This window comes from Littorina saxatilis, linkage group LG3 (assembly GCF_037325665.1).
Source record: "Littorina saxatilis isolate snail1 linkage group LG3, US_GU_Lsax_2.0, whole genome shotgun sequence".
NCBI lineage: Eukaryota > Metazoa > Mollusca > Gastropoda > Littorinimorpha > Littorinidae > Littorina > Littorina saxatilis.
In genome coordinates this window covers 35,090,112-35,112,599 of record NC_090247.1, presented here as the reverse complement: position 1 = coordinate 35,112,599, position 22,488 = coordinate 35,090,112, and the positions used below count along the sequence as shown (strand labels likewise).

At 39.0% G+C, this 22,488-nt stretch overlaps 2 protein-coding genes across 2 annotated transcripts in view; one reads left to right on the top strand and one right to left on the bottom strand.

Moving 5' to 3' along the window:
• The window catches only part of LOC138962242 (cytochrome b-245 heavy chain-like), a 30,511-nt gene extending 13,447 nt beyond the window's left edge, over positions 1-17,064 (top strand). Inside the window, exons 12-16 of the mRNA XM_070333985.1 lie at positions 9,573-9,609; positions 10,065-10,147; positions 10,404-10,596; positions 11,994-12,121; positions 13,053-17,064. Of these exons, the coding sequence (XP_070190086.1) occupies positions 9,573-9,609; positions 10,065-10,147; positions 10,404-10,596; positions 11,994-12,121; positions 13,053-13,173 (562 nt within the window). The 3' untranslated portion in view covers positions 13,174-17,064. The remainder of the gene's footprint in view (positions 1-9,572; positions 9,610-10,064; positions 10,148-10,403; positions 10,597-11,993; positions 12,122-13,052) is intronic.
• A 630-nt stretch (positions 17,065-17,694) lies between these two features.
• Positions 17,695-22,468, bottom strand: LOC138962243 (protein starmaker-like). The gene has a single exon (XM_070333986.1). It carries the CDS (start codon positions 22,335-22,337, stop codon positions 20,865-20,867), a length of 1,473 nt encoding a protein of 490 aa, XP_070190087.1. The 5' UTR covers positions 22,338-22,468; the 3' UTR covers positions 17,695-20,864.
• Positions 22,469-22,488: the final 20 nt, after the last annotated feature.

Below are 22,488 nucleotides of genomic sequence, written 5' to 3'. Positions count from 1 at the left end.
TACAGGATATAGAGTTCCTTAAGGGGAGGTTCTAGTATAAAATATCACCAAAATCGCTTCAGTTGTGTTCCTATTTAGAATGGGAAATATTAATGGATTTCGGCTCAAATAAAGTCAAATGCATTGCTGACCCATATATTGTGTTAGTTAAAATGTCACGACAACTGCCGTTGAGAAACAATTCAACGGAAAAACATACATTATCTAGAAACCGAAAATAGTGATTTTGGCGTTTCCTTGATAATTTTTCAAGGAGCGCACATTTTTTAAAGAAATTCAAAACATACAATAACATGTAATTGGACTACATTTTGTGGAATCAAAATTACGTTATTTTAATTAAAACGTTGATTTCATCATATTTACATATAACGGTTTTAACTGACAAGCTATATTTTCTTTGATTTTATCCCGACCCACAAACGCCTTCCACAAAGTGTAGTCCTATGAATACTAAAAAGCCATGCTATGTTTTGTTCCAGTCGGTTGAGAACATTTTGAGGTTATCAAGGAAACGGCGAAGCAAGGTGCCGAAAACATCATTCTGAGAAAAAAAGGCTTCAAAGTTTAGATACTTTTTATTCTTGTTGAAATTCACAACATTTCATAAAGATCGGTGAAAAATTAGAAAATAACGGTTTATAACTGACAAAAGCTTGGTTTTCTTCTGAAAAGTACGTATTGAAACTCAGTTATGGACAACGGACCTACTCACAAAATTTCATAAAGATTGGTGAAAAAACGGGATTTAACGGTTTTTTAACTGCCAAAAATCAACTTTTTATTCTTGTTGAAATTCAGTTAGGGACAACCAACCTAACCACAACATTTCATAAAGATCGGTGAAAAATTAGAAAATAACGGTTTATAACGGGTTTTTAACTGCCAATAATTAACTTTTTCTTCTTGAAAAGTTTGTATTGGAGATCAGTTAGGGACAATGGTCCAATTTTGGTGTAAATCCGACGATTAGGGACCAAGAAACAAGGAGCAGAGTGTTTTTTGGCGGTTAAACTGTCATTTTAACGGTTTAATGATTTGGTGAAATTTCTTCCACCACAATACTATACAATGTTTTATCTACCCATTATTGCAAGAACCCCAAAATCACAACTGAAGCGATTTTGGTGATATTTTATACTAGAACCTCCCCTTAAATAAAAAATGCTGTAGACAGGTTTCACAGTCTTCAGAGTCGGGTATGTCCCTGACTTTGATATTAAATAAAATGTTTCGTTTTGTTTAGTCGTGAATTTTCACTGGTCTGTGTCGAATGTCTTCGGAATTTACATATGAAAAATAAACTTTGATCGAATTTAAGTCAAGTTTGTATTCCCCACCAGCGAAAAAGGTAGGTCGGTCGTGAGAAATGAGACAGACACGATTTCCCTTTTTAGCCACATTGCAATAGACAAAGGCACCAGTACAAAAACACACAAAGAAATCCAGTGAAAGTACATTAGAAACCAAAGAACAGAGATAGATGAACACACTTAGTTAAAAAAAACAATGAATGTGTTTATGTTTAGTCGATACAATCGCATGTGAAGTAAACGGTCTTTTTTCTAAATGTGTCTGTCTCAAAAACGTTAATTACAAATCTGTTCAGTTGGAATGGCTGTTAAAAGGTTTGGACGTAACATGCTTTTAATAAGTAGCAATTTCCATCAAATCACGACATGAAAGGGTTTTGAAAGGCTAACTACGGCTTATTCTACTTGCGCTTGGTCATTTTGTCACTCGGGCAAGGTGTCTGTCTCATTTTTTCTCACGACCGCCCTGCAGACAAATCGTCTGCTATAACCGCCATACACAGCAAATTGTCATGATGCAACCAATTTTACACTTCCTATCCGTTGTCAGGGAGATAATCAACTGGCTGACTAAAGAATTTTTCGGCATGTGTTTATTTCAGAGCACGTTATTTACTGTCTAGTAACTCGGGCAAGGTGTCTGTCTCATTTTTTCTCACGACCGCCCTGCAGACAAATCGTCTGCTATAACCGCCATACACAGCAAATTGTCATGATGCAACCAATTTTACACTTCCTATCCGTTGTCAGGCAGATGATCAACTGGCTGACTAAAGAATTTTTCGGCATGTGTTTATTTCAGAGCACGTTATTTACTGTCTAGTCACTCGGGCAAGGTGTCTGTCTCATTTTTTCTCACGACCGTCCTGAAGACAAATCGTCTGCTATGACCGCCATACACAGCAAATTGCCATGATGCGACCAATTTTATACTTCCTATCCGTTGTCAGGCAGATGATCAACTGGCTGACTAAAGAATTTTTCGGCATGTGTTTATTTCAGAGCAGGTTATTTACTGTCTGTCTCTGAAAACCTTGAATTCTCACGACCGCCCGGCACTATTGACGGTAATTTCTTACCAAATGTTAAGCAGATTCATTTGTAAAATAACAACATTCAGTGACTGTGTCTGATCAACGCCAGTGGTTTTTTTTCAATCCTTGAATGCACTGCATTGTGAATGTTGTGGTCAAGTGAGAGTTTTATAGACATCGCCGTACGTTTTTCAACACTTTGATGACGTCAGACAGCAGATTGAAAACGTTCCAACTTGGAAAGAGAGCCAGTCACGATCATATAATCGTAGGGAATCAATAGTTGCTTTGTTTATTAACTTTCAAGTGCTTTTAAAAGTTTGATTTTTGTCATTGTTATTGTTGCATATGTGCGTGCGTACGTGCGCGCGCGCCTGTCAGTGTGGAAGAGTGTAGGGTAAGTGTATCCAATTCCGACCGACTTCGGGGATACCTAAATCCGACCGATTTTACAAGTCACTAATGATGAGGTTCACACGTCATCCCAACAGAAAGAATGCCATTCATACAAGGGCCGTTCATGAACGGTTGATGACGCGACGTCACGAACCAATCGTTTCGTCACGAGAGTTAATTGCGTCATCTGCACCGCGGCGCGAAATGTGCCTTCGCCATACGTTTCTTGCAAAGGGTGAGATAATTTGATGAACAGAGTTGTGTTTCTTTTACATGGATGTTAATAAGTGTTTTTGGAAGAATAATGTTATGGTTCTGCCTAAATCTCATTGTACTTTTTAATCGAAAAGGGGAAAAGCTTATCGGTCGTGATTAGATACCCAGTTTTTGAGAGAGTATTTAAATCCGACAACAACGCAGATAATACAAAACGCTGCACAAAATCCCAGTAAAACCATTCATTGTTTACGTTTAAGACTTGAAAAAAGCATATGAACAAGGAAACATATCAGATGATGTATTATTTAGCTGTGTGTGTGTGTGTGTGTGTGTGTGCGGCCGAGCGCGTTGCGCGCACGTGTTCGTTTGTGTGTGTGTGTGTGTGTGTGTTTGTGTGCGTGCGTGCGTGCGTGCGTACGTGTGTGTGTGTGTGTGTAAGCGTGCGCGCGAGCGTTGTGCGCACGTGTTCGTTTGTGTTAGCTTGTGTGTGTGTGTGTGTGTGTGTGTGTGTGTGTGTGTGTGTGTGTGTGTGTGTGTTGATGCGTGAGTGTTGATGCGTGCGTACTTGCATGTGTGCGTGCGAGAGGGGTTGGGTTTTCTTATGTGTGCAGAGTAGTTGTTGTAGAAAATGCAAGACATTAAGGTTCAGTCTGTAGTGGATATACTGGGACAGCGTCCATGTACTATGCCACAGTTCAGTCTGTAGTGGATATACTGGGACTGCGTCCAGGTACTATGCCACAGTTCAGTCAGTAGTGGATATACTAGGACTGCGTTAAGGTACTCTGCCACAGTCTTTGATGACGTCATTTCCGTTTTTGTGATAGTTGAGGCGGACCTGTTAAGTAATCTTTGATTAAGTCGGGACTTTGATATTGCATTTGAGCCAGGTAGCTTGAAAATAAGTGAATTAGTTCGCTCATTAAAATTGAATCTGTAATGAAATATTCGTTTTTGATGACAAACACTACTGCATTGTACTTCTTATCTTCTCCTGATTTAAAAAATATATATACATATGTTATGTTTACTTTAAAAACGCGTTCAGAATTAAAGAAAACAGGTTGAGTATGCTTCGCGGAGATGAGTGTGATCCGTGACGGTTTTCGGGTATGGTTAGCCGAGACTATCTGAATTTAGTCTCGCCGATCGGACTGTTTTTTTTTTTAGTTTATCCTTCAATTTGATGCCTATAGATTGACTACATGTTTTTATATCGCTTTACGCGACTTGTTTTACATTTCGTCAAGTTATGAAATGTATTATAAAATTTGGTACATAACATTCTAAAAATTGCAAATAACAATAACACTTTTGATTACAGATTCAAAAGTTATTGCATTGTATCCTTTGGATTTCCTGGATCCCAATGTATAAACAGATATGTCATGCTTAGTGTGAAAATCTGCTCAAATGAGAAAAATCGCCCGTTTTGTTCATATGCTTCGCGGAGGCAACCCGTCTCGGTCTTCTGGTTTCGGCTAGCCAAATCTCACTAGCATTGTTAATGACTCGTCCCTGATTCCAATGTTGATCTTTTAGTTTCAAACCAACTTAATGTTTTATTATCGCTTCACATGACTTGTTCTGTATATTTTTTTTCGCTGTCATGATGTCACCATTTAGAGGGTAGGGTTACATTTTCAGGTATTTATTCCCCAAGAATATGCAAAAAAAATTCCAAACTCGTTTTTTTCTATTGGTCAATGATTCTACTTTTTTTTTAAAGTGAGAAATGGAGTGCAATTAACATTGTTACTTTTGAAGGTATGCTCATGACGTGCATCACAGCGAAATAGCAGTTCAGAAGAACGGAATTCCCATAATTAGTCCTTATTTGCTGCTTTTTTCACTGAGCTCGGAAATGATATTTTGCTTGCATTGTTATTGCTTAATTTATTAAAGCCTCTGGACAATATTCTTTGAATAAATCGTTACCCAATTCTGTTTACGTCTATCCCTTTGTTTGATAGAGTACTGTAACAAGCTATCACATTATGTCGACAAGAATGCGTCTCCATACAAGTTTTTGTCTTGATTCCATCCAGGAGGATGTAAGGCTTTAATAAAAACACTATTTCAAAGATCTCTGTCAAGATTGATTTTGTTGAAAAAAAAGGAAGTCTGTGATTGAAGATTGTGAAACCTGCCTGTACATGTTGCAGGTTAAAAGAGGAGGTGATCATAACAATCCATACACATAGCTATGGAACATACTAAAACTGCACCATACACACCAAACAGGTAATAAATTCCGGGATAAAAAATTAACTATGTGAAAATATTCAATGACACTCAAACTCTCTTTTATACAGGTATTTGTAACCTTTCTGTGAGCACAAGACATGTGACTTAGGAAGAACTGTATGCCGGAAGCTAAAAACTATTTACAAAAGCAAATTGCAGAAAAAAATGCTAAAAATGTGCAATGTACAAAATATGCTATAATACTGAGAGAGAATTCAAAACAACAGTTGTACTCAAAATGTGCCCTCGGTATCATGTTTCCTTAAAAGTAGAAGTTGATTATGGGAACCATACATTTAAAAGTAGACATATCATTTAACATTCACCATGAAAGACATCTGCAAATACAGGGTTACCCCCCAAAAAATGTTACCCGCTAAAATGCTGATAACTTTCACATCTGTTCAACAAATTACTTCGTAATTGGTGTTCATTAGCTTTGGATGTTGGATGATAATTTCATAAAGTTTCAAGTATGCAGGTCAAGTGGTTTGATTTTTAGGATTTTTAAAACAAATTTGGAGATTGCCTCAAAATTAGGATGTTTGACACTGAGCAGTGGCATCACACCCTCCAGACTCCCTTTAATTGCTCTTTCAATATTGTCTAAGGATGGTTTTAGTATGCAAAACCCTTCAGAAAAACCAACATGTAAACATCTGGAGGCCTAAAATGGGGTTGATGTGCTTTCCACTCAGTGCCAAACCCCGTACTTTTGAGCCAAATCCCAAAATTGGAGTACAATTTTGAAAGAGCTAAAAGTCAGAATATTCAAGATACAAATTTAACACTATGTGAACTTATCCCATATTTCAAGCCAATGTACACCACATATGAAGTAATTCGTTGATTACATTTAGGAGTTATTAGCACTTTAGAGGGTGGTATTTTTTTTTTTTTGGGGGGGGGGGGGGGTCACCCTGTACATGTACATTTGAACACGCTGGTAAAGACCTCCAACAGTCTGAGAAAATCAGGTTTTGTAGTAAAATGAACAGGAATATGAAAAGGAAGTTCTTAAATGTGTTTGGGGTGGGGAGTGCCATCGTATTTTAAAATATCCATTCATCATCCTGTTTCTTAAGTCTTACACACATCTCAATTAAAAACAGATCATTTTTGTGTTAATACTCATCAGTCAATATCACAAGGCAGTGACTCCAAATTCCACTCAATGTGTTTAGCAACATGCAGTCGTAAATTAAAAGTAACAGAATCTCACAAAAGAGGATTGTCCATAGAATTAGTGGAGTTAATAATACTCTCCATCAATCCAACACAACTCCTCATCCTCTTCTTTGTACTTCTTCCATTTTCTTCGCCATTCTATTGGCACCTCTCGGCCGTTGGCAACCAGTCTTTGCTCCCAGCTATCAAGAGTTACGTTCCTGGCGCGACAGAGAAGCTTAGAGTCATCTTCTGCTCTCTTTGGGGAGAGGGGAGGACTTGAAAGACTGCGTAGGGGTGGGTCAGGCCTGATGAAAAACAAAAAGCATATATTATGAATCACCTGTATGGGAATACACATGCTCGCTTTTAGAAGAGTAGAAAGCAGCGTGGAAGAGTAAAAAGTTGATGCAAGCTATTTATACACCAGCCAAAAAGAGAGGAATTTTCTAAATAGTTTTCTAGTGTATCTATAGTAAAATGATACAAAGAATATATATGTAAGGATCATCTGTGAATTTCAGAGAAAAAGAAATGCAGGAAGGTGATTATTTCTAGTAAACTCATGTTCAATAACTTTTAGGTCATTCCTCGCTCTGTGGTGGACAAAGTAAGGCATGTAAGTAGGGAAAAACACAACACGAAACAAAAAACACGCACCATCTTCCCACAATCTCTAAATTTGAATGCTTATTCTTTCTGCTCCATTTTGAACAGCTTGGTTCTGTTTTTTGTCTTCTCAGTCACAGAAAGTTAGAAGAAAACTAGTAATAGAAAAAAAAGGGGAATAGCTGACAGGAAAAGTAAACAGGAAGAAAACACTCTCAAGCCTGATGTTAACAGAGAGGTACCTGCACTTACTCTGGGGCTTCTGAGGCTTTTCGGAGGTGACGTGATGCGACCAGCTCCAATGGATACCTTTTAGTTTTACCGTTGTTTCCTCCAGTTTGTATTCTGTGAAAAGTTTGTGTGAGGATTGCCCCCATGCTGTGAGTCGCTTCCCCTGAAAGGATAGATAAAGACGAGCTGCGTCTATGAAACGTAGAGCCGTTTCTTGTTGGTGAGTCGACGGACACAACTTGCTGCTGCTCTTCTGTTTGAGGCAGATTCAGCGATAACTTCTGCATGTCATCTGATGATGGAGAAAGGTTTGCATTTTTTAACACCTGAAGTGTGGGTTGTCCTTCACTGTGATGATTCTGGTCAATCTCTTGCTCAGGTGAAGTGGTTGTTCTTTGTGACTTCAGAGGAGAGAGTGAGGAATGTCTTTTTCTGCCCCTGGGTGGAGAAAATGAGGCGCTTCTTTTTTCCCCCCTGTGAGTGAATGATGAAACCATCTTTTCTCTAGATCGTGGAGGAGACAGTGAAGCACTTCTTCCTCTTCCCCGTGCCTGTGCTCTACGTGAAAATAAAGACACTGATGAATATGATGACGAAAATGACGAAGTTTCAGAACAGCTAAAACAATCCAGCAAAAATGAGTCTGTAAACGTCTGAAGAAAGTAAGTGCTCTTTGGGGACTGTGACAAATCCCCTGCTTCTTCCAGTTCCACTTTAGCACCAGAGTCAGAATTACTGTCACTCTGGTCATCAAAAGTTCTCGTCACCAACACAGGCCATTTTTTTTCTGCAACGTTTTTCTGCTCTGAAGACTCTTCCTCTGGTATTGGTAATCCTTCCTTGTCTGGGTTGGTTTCACACTCATAGAGGACATTACACTCTGGGCACCTGACATCATAATTTGTGTCTTCATGCTCAAAGTGAAAGTCTGCTGTCTCGCCAACAGTTTTTCTTGCTGTGTCAAGAACTGTATGGGACCTGGAAGTCCAGCAGGTCTCACAGAAAATGTGTTTCTCCATTGCTGCTGATGTCACACCTGAAGCAAAAAAGTTGTTTTATAAGTTTCTGAACATATAATTACTGTGCTTAAAATTAAATGGATAAAACTATTGTTATGAGAATTTGTCATGATGCAAAAGTGGAAACTTATTGGAGCTAAAGAAGAGAGAGAGAGAGAGAGAGATTGGCACTCGATGTCATTTGTAAGATCTGGGGAAAATCAAAGAAATTATTTGAAAAATTGTGGGGGTGTCATTCTAAAGGATGAAATACTTAAAGAATTATTCCTGACCAACGCAAAAAAGTAATAGAATTAGAAGCTATGTGAATTGCACATTTTCTGTCAAAAAAATCAAAAGTCAACTCAAATATAATTATGCTATAAAAAAAAAAAGTCAAAAAAATACAAAAAGTACCTGTCTTTCTTGGTATATAAGTTACCTTTAGTTGATGTCAAGTCAAAAAATAAGGAATGAACCGGTAAGATGTTAATGACAGAATTAATCACAAAAGGCTCTTGTCGGAACAAAGGCCAAGCCAGGCATGACCCCGTTATGGACGTGCCTAATAGGCCAAGCAAACAAAAACAGAGAATCTGTGACCAGCATGCAAACATTAATGATTGTCTCAAACACACAACAACATGTTCCATTGCAAAGACAGTACATACATTTAAAACTTCCTGCTTTTACCGATAATCAACCGGACCCCCGCTTGTAGTTGTACTTCCCTCGTTTTGAGTACACCTCAGGCGAACACCGGAACCACGTGTGCATCTAAAAATAGACTGTCTTATTACCGAAATCCTTACTAAAACAACGGTCTTTTTTCGTGAGAAATAAACCTGCTTCATCTGTATTAGGGCTTTTTAAAAAGTCAAAAACGATGTCTATGTTTCTATATATTTTAGGTATGTATAGTTGATGTTAACTCTTTCTCTGATGTTTCGAGCACGTTGGAGAGGGTTGCGTGAGGGCTGGTGGTGATGGTGAAGGGGTGATGTGTGTGTGTGCGTTGGTCTCGGAGGGGATGTTTTGAGGGAGGAAAAAGATAGTGTGTGTGTTGTGTGTGTGTGTGTGTGTGTAACATACTTGATTTTGTCAGTTTTTAATACATTAATCTGGTTCATGTTCAATTGTTGTATTGGCTATTGTGGGGGGATGTTTTTCAATCTTATTGATCAGAATGAACTGTAGAATTGTTAGAAATGGATTTTCATTTAACAAAATCTTGATGTAGACATATATATTTTTCTCTCATATAAGCTGCCAAATGTACTTTTGTTTGGGCCCCTCAATTAAAAGTAGCTGTTAGTGAAGATCACATACTTTATCATGTTTTCCTCTTGTCTCTGCAGGTTAGCTCTGGATGGTCCCTTTGGAACCTCTTCTGAGGTATGTACACATATACAATGGGACCTCCCTTTTAAGACCATGAAAACACTGAGAAAATCGGGTCCTAAAAAGGAGGGAGCCTTAAAATGGAGGTACATTTACAGATGTTATGAAAACAATAAGGTCTTTAAGCGGAGAGGGAGGGGGTAAAAAAATAAAAGGGGGGTGCGGGTGTCACGATGGCATATTTTGATGTTCTAAGGAGAAGATACTTCAAATTTGTGTGAGACTGTGTGATTCATTTATTTGTTCACATATACCTGAACAATTAAAGATTTCTAGAATTGTTTGCATGGTTATTATTTGATAATGATATGTGCATGTACGGCACTGCCACTTTAAGCTTGGAGTTTTTTTTAGTTTTGTTTTTACAGATGTTGTGCTTTAATTATGACAGTATATATCAGACTCAGAGTAATACTTTTTTTAATAGATTAAATGTGCTACTGTTGCAGGATTTCATGGAGTACGATGTCGGTGTGCTGATAGGGGCCGGCATTGGTGTGACGCCTTTCGCATCAATATTGAAACACATCTGGTGAGTAAGGCTAAAATTGGTGTGTGTGTGTGTGTCATGAATTGAAAATTTGTCAGGATGCCTGATTTTATTTGTCAGATACCATTAAGACGGTGATTACACTATGTGTTCCAATGGAACCCCCCCCCCCCCCCCCCCCATTTTAAATCCTCCTTAAAATGTAATAAAAGCAGGTTCTAAAGTACAATAGTCAATACGATTATATACAAACATTGTTTTAAGTAATTACTTATGTAGTGTTCACCTGTTTTTCCAGGCACATGCACTGTGGTTCATCCAGGCGAATGACCTTACAGCAGGTATACCTGTACTGGGTGTGCCCAGACATGCACGCCTTCGAGTGGTTCCAGCAACTCTTGCAGTCCCTGGAGGCACAGGTGTCGGAGAGAGGGGACCCTCACTTCTTGCATCACCAGATCTACCTGACGCGAGGATGGGATAACCAGCAGGTGACGTTTTCATTTTGTGAAAGGTCGCAGTGGGATGTATAAGTTCAATGCTGCCGCCTTGTTTGTGTTGCATGATGCTCTTGTTGTTTGTTCCATGCACCAACGGAGAAAGCAGAGAGTGAGAGAGAGAGAATAAGAGAGAGAGTCTGTATGTGTTTGCGTAAGTGCACAATTGCTTGCAAATATATAGGTTGTTGATTGCTTACACTTTTCAATTTAAAAAAAGTGTTTTATTCATCCTTGTAGGGTTTTGATGTTCAGTCATATCCATCACATTCTTTAAATAATAGTGGGTTTTAATAAAAAACAAGAAGAGCAAACGCTCGATCGAGTCACTTTCGCAGTTCTGAATATTATATGAGGCATCAGATGGACAGGAAGAAATTGCTATTCACAACACAATGAGTCACGTTCACATAAAATTTGAGCCCGGTCACTTTTATAGTTTCCGAGAAAAGCCCAACGTTAAGTTGTGTGTTGCCGAACAGAAAAGGCTAGTTATCTCCCTTGTTTTTTTGATAACGTTCGTAAAAGGCTACAGATGTAAATACTTTGATGTAAAGAATAATCCTACAAAGTTTCAATCACATCCGATGAACTTTGTCAAAGATATAAAATGTCTAATTTTTCCTTTGACGCTGACCTGTGACCTTGAAAAAGGTCAAAGGTCAACGAAACCATCGTTAAAGTGTAGAGGTCATTGGAGGTCACGACTAAACAACATATGAGCCCGATCGCTTTGATAGTTTCCGAGAAAAGTCCAACGTTAAGGTGGTGTCTACGGCCGGCCGGCCGGACAGACTAACACTGACCGATTACATAGAGTCACTTTTTCTCAAGTGACTCAAAAAAACAGAACGTTCCAAAGTTCTGAATAAAAAAACAAGAAAGGAGCGTAATTGGTACGTTTGATTATTGAGAAAAAAAAAACGTCACATTTATAGTATGTCGCCCTAGTGGTCTATGAAGCAGACAGACAGGCAAACTCTTATGATACAAATAACCAACTTATCTCAAAATCATCAACAAAATGTGACTCGCTTGCAAGATTGCTGACCACCGGGTCGATGTACTGCAAATGTAACATTTTTTGGTGTCAATATTTAGAGGTTCCAATAATTAACCCCCCTTTCATGGTTTTTGGATTCTCTAGTGGGTTTTGTTAGAGTTAGTTACCACAGCCTTTCAGAGAACCCAGTAAAATCTGTTGCTTTCAACAGCCTAATATCTCATTACTGTCATTGTTGTTATTGTAAGTGATATAATTCACATCAAAATGACAAATACATGTATCTGTGATTTAAGGACTTAAGTTTTAAGTTCTAACGCCATTAACTTTTGTTCTCTCCTCACTAGGTTTTGCTCTAAAATCTCATGTATTCATTTTTTGTGTGCAGGCAAAAAACATAATGCTTCACGACAGAGCGTCAGCAGCAGACCCCATTACAGGCCTGCAGCAGAAGACACACTATGGGCGCCCCCAGTGGGACAGAGTCTTTGAACAACTTGCAGAGGATCATAGAGGGTACAATATTTGTGCATTCATTTGTCTGCTTCTATATATATATACGACTTGTGTCTGTGTGTGTGTGTGTATTCGCGATGCACGGCCAAAGTTCTCTATGGATCTGCTTCAAATTTGGTGGGCATATTCAGGGAGACCCCGGACACAACCTGGTCGATGAGAATTTTCAACACGTGCTCTCAGCGCGCAGCGCTGAACCGATTTTGATTTTTCTGTTCATCTTCCCAGATCCATTCCCAGTAACTCTTCCTTATCTTCTCCAGTGTTTTGCGTTTATCTCCCTTCCTTCGTGTGGCGTCAATCCATATTCCCGTTACTATTTTTAGAAGGTCACTGTCCACAACGCTTTTATCCTGGCGAAGCCGGATATTCCCGTTACTATTTTTAGAAGGTCACTGTCCACAACGCTTTTATCCCGGCAAAGCCGGGTATTCCTCTACTTCTTCCCGGCAAAGCCGGGTACGGCTCTACTTCTTCCCGGCATCATTCTAGTTTTACATATGTATCATATATATGCTTTCTTTTGCCTGTTTAATCTTTGTTGCTCATCCTTGTAATTAATAAAAAGTCTCTTAAATTTGTGTGTAAACTATGAAAACAGCGGTCTTCCTTTGGAAATAATGTTTTGTACATGCAGTACTAGTATACCAAAGGTTGTATGGTAGCTCGAGTCATAAACAGACTTGTTCTGTGCTTTGCTATTGTCCACACTTTTCTCTTGTTCTGCTATTGCCTGTTTCATTCAGCAACCTTTTAGAATCGTATATTATTGTTGCAAATTATCTAAATGTGTCATTTCAACATTTAATGTTTGTTCTTTAAAGCCACATTCTCACAGCCTGAGTGAGCATGTTAAGAAAAACAGCTTTCCCCCTGTAGATTTCACTGCTTTACTGCTACATGCTTGTAAACAGTGTTGTGTGTGTTTCAGGAAAAAAGTGGGTGTGTTTTTCTGTGGCCCTGGAGGATTATCAACCACTCTTCACAAACTGTGCAATCGTCACTCCTCTTCCCAAGGGGCCAAGTTTTACTACAATAAAGAACACTTTTGAAACATTTACTTTTACACAGTTGCTTGTTTTGTAACGCCAAGGTTGAAAACGCTTGGGCCTAAAAGTTACAAGAATCCCCACCAGTGTTTGTGACACCTTCTTCTTCTTCTTCTGCGTTCGTGGGCTGAAACTCCCACGTACACTCGTGTTTTTGCACGAGTGGAATTTTAGACCGTTTTTACCCCGCCATTTAGGCAGCCATACGCCGCTTTCGGAGGAAGCATGCTGGGTATTTTCGTGTTTCTATAACCCACCGAACTCTGACATGGATTACAGGATCTTTTCCGTGCGCACTTGATCTTGTGCTTGCGTGTACACACGAAGGGGGATAAGCCACTAAGCAGGTCTCCACATAAGTTGACCTGGGAGATCGGAAAAATCTCCACACTTAACCCACCAGGCGGCCGCAGCCGGGATTCGAACCCTCGACCTTCCGATTAAGAGGCCGGCGTCTTACCACCCCGCCACAGCGCCCGTCGTTTGTGACACCAAGTGACCAACACATATAGTCAACTATAGCAGTTTCCAGGGGTAGCACTGATCGGACATTTTCTGTAATTTTGCCAATTGAGTATGGAAAATATTTTGGCAAACAGACAGTGCAACAGCTTTATATTTACATGTAATTTGGCTGACTGCACAAGCCAGGAGTCGAACTTTTTAGACGATACAGAATGGTAAAATGAGTTCGTATGTGTTTCTGTGGATATGTCGACTTGATGTTTTTGTTTCAATAATTACCCTCCTTTTACAACTCTTGCTAAAAGTGAACTTTAAAGTCTTTGCTGTGAAGATTCCACTTCACTGTAAAGAAAACATTTGCATCAAGCTGTAAATAGTGCACGTTATTTTTTCTTTGTTAATGCTGACTTTATTCAGTGTTATTGAATTTGTGCATATATTTTTTATATACTTTTGTACACAAAGGTTTTTATTGAAATCACTGAAGTGTGACCATGCCAATTAAAGAATATATGGTACATGTATAGACATTACTTAATTTATTTATTGATTAAAGGTTATTTGCATTCATTGTATATACACAGCATATCACAATCACTGAGGAAAGGAATTCCAATTATCTGTAGTGAATGGGATGAAAAATAGAGTGGATGTTTTGCAAGATTCTTTTTAAGTGATACACATAAACTAATCACTTTGTTGTGGATTGTTCGAATGATAAAAATCATGTGACAAAAGTTTAACCGAATACCTAAGTGACCAAATCCTTCAATTTAGTTTTTTATGCCTGATTGAGATTACACACAAGCCTTTGTTTCGAACCATTCTGAATTGCATTGTTTTTGCTTGCCATTTGCATGAACCATGCAGGTTATAGTGCAAGAACAGGGTTTTTTCGAAACAACATTGATTCTTAGGGGTATAAAGTCTATCAAAGAATGTCCCTTGTCTACTTCGTGGCTGAAAATATACAGTACCTCTATTTGATAACAGAAAAAAGTAGTCTCCGATACAAGATGTTTCCTAGCCTATTTAATGATTGCATCAAGTTTGAATCCAGTTTGAATGAAAAAAACTCTGGTAATTTAGAATTTTAGGGTAATGGTGTAGACAAAGCTAATTACTACATGTATGTTGGAACTATTCAACTGATCTTTGGCCTGAAAAGCTGTTGCTTTGGAACAACCTTGACTTGAATCTGTTATGTACAACTATATATGTACATGAATTCTATTCTCCACAGTACATATAATTAGTATCATCGGTTTAGCAATTGAGTCACGTTTTGTGCCTTTTTGTCTGGGTTATTATTTTGTTTTTCTAATGAATTTATGAACAAATGTTTTATGGCTGTCTTGTTTTTGCGCTTTTTGGACACATGTTGTTTTCTTTTACTTATGTTTCGCCCTTGAGTTGCTGTTTTTTGTTGTGGTAATTTTAGTTTGTGATCATGCGGTTGATCAATTATTCTGCTGGTTTTTTTCCCCACAATTCATTCTATGTGAGCTTTTCACAAGTGAGGTTTTTAAATTTCTGCTAAATTTACAATTTAGCATTGGTTTTGGACAGGGTTGTCCTTGAATTACTTTTTTCTGCTGTTCTATTGTTTTTGTTTGTGTAGGGACTGGTTGGCTCAGCTGGTTAAGTAGTTCTCAGGAATTATTTGGTATAATTTGTTTTTACCCAACATTAAACAGTAGACTCCTACACTAACTCTGGTCCAAGCTTTTTTCTCCACATTACATATGCGCTAATCAGTTGGCAGTAGTACTGAAATGGCTCTCACCCATCACCACCCGTCATACATATATATGCTCTCACCTCCAAAACACAGTTTGAACCCCATGATCCCAATACGCATGCTAAGGAATTTACATGATTCCTACATTGAAATGTGTTCATTCTGCATAGGTTCTGTGAAGTTGTTGTTTTTATTGCTGTTGTTGTCGTGTGTGTGTGTATGTGATGTGTTGTGTTGTTCATGTATGTGTGTCACCCAAACTATGAATCTGCTGAAGACAAGTCATTCAACTTTTTACATCATATTGTTTTATAGTTTTACATCCACTGAGATCCGTGCATTGTTCCTCAGATGCATTTTTTGTCAACATACCAGCAGTTTTAGTAAGTATACATGCACCACAAGGGGAACAGGGTCACCCACTTTGGGGAAATCTTCCTGTTTGTGAACTTTTTGTTCGTTTGTTTTAATTTTTTGGTTCTTTTTTGTGCCCCAAAGAATATTTGCGTTGATCCCGATCTTTTCAACTATTAGTTTTGACTATCCACCAAAGGCTTTTTTCTTTTTGCAGTGCAATCATCAGTTGCCGTAAATTACAGTGGTACCTGTGATGTGAGGCCCCTCTAATGAGAGGACACATCTCACAAATGTACACCTTCTGTTGTTCTTTTTTCTCATTAGCTTTAGAATAATATACCTGTTGTGACAGGCCATCTATATTGTAGGGACACTTTTGGAGGGTCCTTCCATCACCGATACCACTGTACTTGTATTAGGTGCTCAACTTGTGTATGTTTGTGTGTGTGTTAAAAGCATAATTTGTAACACATGAAAGATTATGTACACATATCAGTTTTTACTTGAAAAAAAACAAACCATGGTTAACATATCAGCTATGAGGAGTGTAGTCTTTCCTTTTCCATGAACTATTTTCACCTTGTTAAATTTCTTTCTTTATTTGGTGTTTAACGTCGTTTTCAACCACGAAGGTTATATCGCGATGGGGAAAGGGGGGAGATGTGATAGAGCCACTTGTCAATTGTTTCTTGTTCACAAAAGCACTAATCAAAAATTTGCTCCAGGGGCTTGCAACGTACTAGTCCAATATATGACCTTACTGGGAGAATGCAAGTTTCCAGTACAAAGGACTTAACATTTCTTACATACTGCTTGACTAAAATCTTTACAAAAATTGACAATATTCTATACAAGAAACACTTAACAAGGGTAAAAGGAGAAACAGAATCCTTAGTCGCCTCTTACGACATGCTGGGGAGCATCGGGTAAATTCTTTCTCGTCCCAATCAATATGGGACTCCCCCTAACCCGCGGGGGGTTCCTCAGAGCTGAAAAAGTCGTATGATATTTACCACGTGTTGAGTAACGGTAGTGACGTAGTACACACCAATGGGAGGTAACTCCCCTGGGTTGTGCTCATTACCATGGCTATGTTTACACTTTTTGTGGTGGGGTTGCTTCCCTTTAAAATTGTTTAAGACGGGTAGCCTTTTCAGACCTTAGCATCTCAGACTGCTTCAATGCTTTATGTGATTCTGAGTAAGAATATGTAATTTAATTTTTTTTTTTTTTACCACAGACTAACACTCACAAGGAAATGATGCCTTAGTTATTTTGATTTACTTAACGCTGTGCAAATAAAACACATGAATAAACAATCTTTCAAGGTATTTTCTGTGTACCTTTTATTTTTCATTAAAGCAAGAAAGTATGATGTGTCAAAATCCCAACTTTCTTTCTTTCTTTATTTGGTGTTTAACGTCGTTTTCAACCACGATGGTTATATCGTGACGGGGAAAGGGGGGAGATAGGATAGAGCCACTTGTCAATTGTTTCTTGTTCACAAAAGCACTAATCAAAAATTTGCTCCAGGGGCTTGCAACGTAGTACAATTTATTACCTTACTGGGAGAATGCAAGTTTCCAGTACAAAGGACTTAACATTTCTTACATACATGTACTGCTTGACTAAAATCTTTACAAAAATTGACTATATTCTATACAAGAAACACTTAACAAGGGTAAAAAGAGAAACAGAATCCGTTGGTCACCTCTTACGACATGCTGGGGAGCATCGGGTAAATTGTTCCCCCTAACCCGCGGGGGGGTGTCAAAATCCCAAAAAATTACTCAGCTGTGTGTGTCAGTGTGAACATACAGGCATGTTTTCTTCTAATTTCTGAATGAAGAACTATTGCACATACATGCAATCTGTTTACCTGTAAACATAACAATGCTGAACACAACTTTCCACAAACTTCCATTCAAAGATTCATACAGAAAATCAGTCGCAGACTGTACTCAATTCTGAATTTGTTTAAGTATAAAATTAAAAAAATTCAACATAACCAGATTCTACTCAAACACAATTGCCTTTTAGCATTCATGAACGTTAAAACAAAATAGCAGCCCTTAAAGTTACATTCTTTCTTTATTTGGTGTTTAACGTCGTTTTCAACCACGAAGGTTATATCGCGACGGGGAAAGGGGGGAGAGAGGATGGAGCCACTTGTCAATTGTTTCTTGTTCACAAAAGCACTAATCAAAAATTTGCTCCAGGGGCTTGCAATGTAGTACAATATATTACCTTACTGGGAGAATGCAAGTTTCCAGCACAAAGGACTTAACATTTCGTACATACTGCTTGACTAAAATCTTTATAACAAGAGGCGAAGCTTTCAAGGCTCACGTAAGAAATCGACAAACAGTAACACAAACTCAATCACTCCGTCACACATACACACACACACAGTAAGCCTAGGTGACACGGTGCAAGAGTGCGAGACACTAGATCTAGATCTGTCTGTCTGTAGCCTACTTACGGGGACACGACTGCCAGATGGCCAGATCGACACTGCGCTTTCGACAGCGCTTCCTCGCGCAGACACTGGAAACACGCTGTGCAGATTAACCTGTAGGAAATCTCGTTTGGTATCTTCTTTATCTATTTTTCTGGAGCTACGAAACCGAACAATGTGAAATCATGAGTTGTCTTCTCTGAATCGGCGAACTGCAGCTCGGTGATAACTGTATCTATACCACAATCCTTCACGCGATCTGACCTAATCTTGACCCTGACCTGGTCTACATACCACATACGACACAAACCAGTCAGCTGTTTTTACCCCCCCCCCAAACCCCCCACCACCTGTTTTCTTTGGATACACACTTTAACTACATACGTGCCGACGAAATGTTGATCATTGCTTCAATACTTTGAAGCTGTTGCTTGAATAATAACCAGGTAAAATTAGTATTTCGGTGTTCAGTCAAATGTTAAAGTTTCTACCACAGACATACATACATACGCACGCACGCACAGACAGACAAAAGTTAGCATCGCATAGGCTACACTTACGTGAGCCAAAAATTGACTATATTCTATACAAGAAACACTTAACAAGGGTAAAAGGAGAAACAGTATCCGTTAGTCGCCTCTTACGACATGCTGGGGAGCATCGGGTAAATTCTTCCCCCTAACCCGCGGGGGGGGGCCTTAAAGTTACAATCTTTCTTGGCAAAAGTGATTTGGTCTACAAAATCATAACATTTGCTTCCACTGTTTCAGTTATAACTTATATAACTGATCAGTCCTCTTTGGTTTCAAGCCAAATAAAACATGTGGATTTCAACTGCACACAATCTACAAAATTTTATTACATGAAAAAAACCCATGACATCCTTACTCAGATGGACAAACAAAAGAAGTACTTTGCCACTCACATGGTACATAACCCAGCTGAAAGTGAAAGAAATACAACCACAAGAAAACTGACAGTTTAACACAACAAATTTCAGTTTAACACAAATAATGTTTACAGTTCCTGAGGTAGAGATTTCAGACATAAAGCTGCATTAAAATGAACAAACACAGAAAAACTGGATGTATTTCAGCTTAAAACACAGCTTAAAAAAAAACAAATCGCGTAAGGCGAAATTACTACATTTAGTCAAGCTGTGGAACTCACAGAATGAAACTGAACGTAGTCCGCCGCTAGTGCAAAAGGCAGTGAAAGTGACGAGCCTGTTTGGCGCGGCAGCGGTTGCGCTGTGCTTCATAGCACGCTTTACTGTACCTCTCTTCGTTTTAACTTTCTGATCGTGTTTTTAATCCAAACATATCATATCTATATGTTTTTGGAATCAGGAACCGACAAGGAATAAGATAAAATAGTTTTTAAATCGATTTCGGAAATTTAATTTTGATCATAATTTTTATATTTTTAATTTTCAGGGATTGTTTTTAATCCAAATATAACATATGTATATGTTTTTGGAATCAGAAAATGACGAAGAATAAGATGAAATTATTTTTGGATTGTTTAATAAAAAAATAATTTTAATTACAAGTTTCCGATTTTTAATGACCAAACTCACTCATTAGTTTTTAAGCCACCAAGCTGAAATGCAATACCAAACCCCGGCCTTTGTCGAAGATTGTTTTGCCAAATTTCAATCAATTTAATTGAAAAATGAGGGTGTGACAGTGCCGCCTCAACTTTTACAAAAAGCCGGATATGACGTCATCAAAGGTATTTATGGAAAAAAAGAAAAAAACGTCCGGGGATATCATACCCAGGAACTCTCATGTCAAATTTCATAAAGATCAGCCCAGTAGTTTAGTCTGAATCGCTCTACACACACACACACACACACACACACACACACACACACACATACACCACGACCCTCGTCTCGATTCCCCCCTCTATGTTAAAACATTTAGTCAAAACTTGACTAAATGTAAAAAAAACATCCTCAACATACATCTTGGAAACATATCACTACTAACAATTTCAGTCAACTTTCTTTATCATCTTTGCTCATATGCAAACCCTTATTTAAATGTCAAGTACCATAAAAATTAAAGAATAGCATTCATGAACACACGTTTTGCTGGAAAAACACACACATAAAAATCACTAGTAGTGGCACAATGGTATACTGTCTACTGACTTAAACATTTCTTTAATTTAGCAGCTATGCACCTGTTGTGTTTCACACAAGACCTGGCAGAGGTGGTTCAGTATCAGAATTTGAAGATAATTAAAGGCATAGAAAGCTGATGACTATTCACGCTAATTGCTTTACCCACAGCTGGAGACATGCTAAATTAAGTTCCCTGCAAGATATTGTGGTCTAGGACCCCTTAAATGTTGAGATATTTGAATTTTTATTTTGATCTAGATCGTCCTATTTATAGATTTGCCAACAGAGGTAACGTTGACGCAAGGGAAATAACTCCGCGTCTTTGTTGACATCCTCACTTTTTCAGAGGCTAGAACAAGCTGTAATGCATGTATATGGTCCGCGCATTGCGACATATCGTCATTATATGGCCTTATGATGCATTTGACATCGATTGTGGGCAAACTACACATCGTAAACACGGGAGCGAGTTAGTAAGCCTTTAACTTCTTGTTAGCTTTACTTTTATCATCACCTGTAGATGAATAAAATGTACATCAAAGTCAAACAGGAGATGCCCGACTACTACTGGGCTTATCTCTAGATTGTGAGGGTTTGCTTTCTGACCGAGACTGGTCTCCTTTAGATTCATCTCTGCTAGGAGATTTTTCTTTACTTGATGTGTCCTTACCAGACTTTGAACAATGTTTTCTATGATCAGAACTGTCTTGCTTTTGATCATGTTTGTCAGAGTCTCTGTGTCCTGAGCTTTTTGTTCTACGTGAACGGTGATGCTTTTTTCTATGCCTGTCAGTGTCACTGGTACCATGTGTTGAAGAATCATGGTGCCTATCAGAATGTCTTGACCTGGAAGTATCTTTTCTGTCCTCTTTTTCTCTTGAAGATTTGTGATGGGATGATGAGCTTCCAACCTTTGACTTTTCACTTTTGGATGAATGTGAATCCCTCTTTCTTGAAGGGGAATCTCGAGGATGTCTTTTAGCTGAACGATCCTCAGGCTTTTTACTCTTGTGACTCCCATCTGATTCCTTTTGCCTTGAAGTTGAAGGAGAATGTCTTTCTGCTGAACGGCGTTGGTGGGAGTAATCAGAATGTCTGGAATCCTGGGAATGTCGTTTTGGTGAACCACATCTCCTTGATGGAGAGTCTGTAGAATGATGTTTGGGTGAACTGGCTCTTCCTAACGACGAGTCTTGAGAATGTGGAATTGATGATTCTCTTCTTGTGTGTAACTTTTCCTTGTGTTTTTCATGCACACTTCCGCTTCGACGAACATTGTGAATACTCGCGCTGTCATCACTAGTAGTGCCGCTGGGGGTTGGGGATGACACTCTGTCTGACTCTGACGCTTGGAGCACTGAAATCGACTTTGACGACTTGCGATAAATGTAGTCAGGACGGAGCATGCTCAGAACATTAGCACTGTCATCACTTGTACCTGCAGGAGCTACTGGATGAACCTGCCCGAGTGTACTTTGAGGTGCGCCTCCTCTACCAGTACCACCACCTCTTCCTCCTCTTCCATCACTAGTACCTGCAGGAGCTACTGGATGAACCTGCCCGAGTGTGCCTTGAGGTGCGCCTCCCCTACCACCACCTCTCCCTCCTCCCTGTGCCCTCCCGCGCCCGTACATTCCCTGTGCTCGCCCCCTCCCCAGTCCACGACCACGGCCTCTCCCTCTGCTGACCTTTTTGAACTCGTCCCGCCCCTTAGGCTGAGCAGTGTACATTTTGATGACACCCTGCATCGCGTCAATCATGTTTATATGGTCCGGAATCACAACCATGCGAATCTTCCTGCCTTGCACGAAAAAACGTTGCAGTTTCTTCAAACGGCCTGCGACAATTAATTCGCAGTCCCGCATCGTCACGCTCATGTCACCTCCAACCAGTTCAATGATACCTTTTATGTGAGCTTCATTTCTCAACTCTATCTCTGTCTCCACTCCTTCAAGTGCCTTTAAAAGGGAGCACAAAGTTCTTGTCCAGAAGAACTTGTCCCTCGCGGTCGTCATTTTGGACGATGGTGAGTTAGAGTAGCTTCCCTGTTCTTCGGTTAACTTCGGTGAATCTCCGTAGATGGGCGGAACAGTGCGAAGTGTTGCAACATTGAGATGACAACTTAATATGTATAAAACAAAATCTTATCAGCTATGACATACTCTT

Bases quoted from the DNA above. Each gene is read 5' to 3' on its own strand.
- LOC138962243 (XM_070333986.1), bottom strand. From the start codon at position 22,337: ATGACGACCGCGAGGGACAAGTTCTTCTGGACAAGAACTTTGTGCTCC.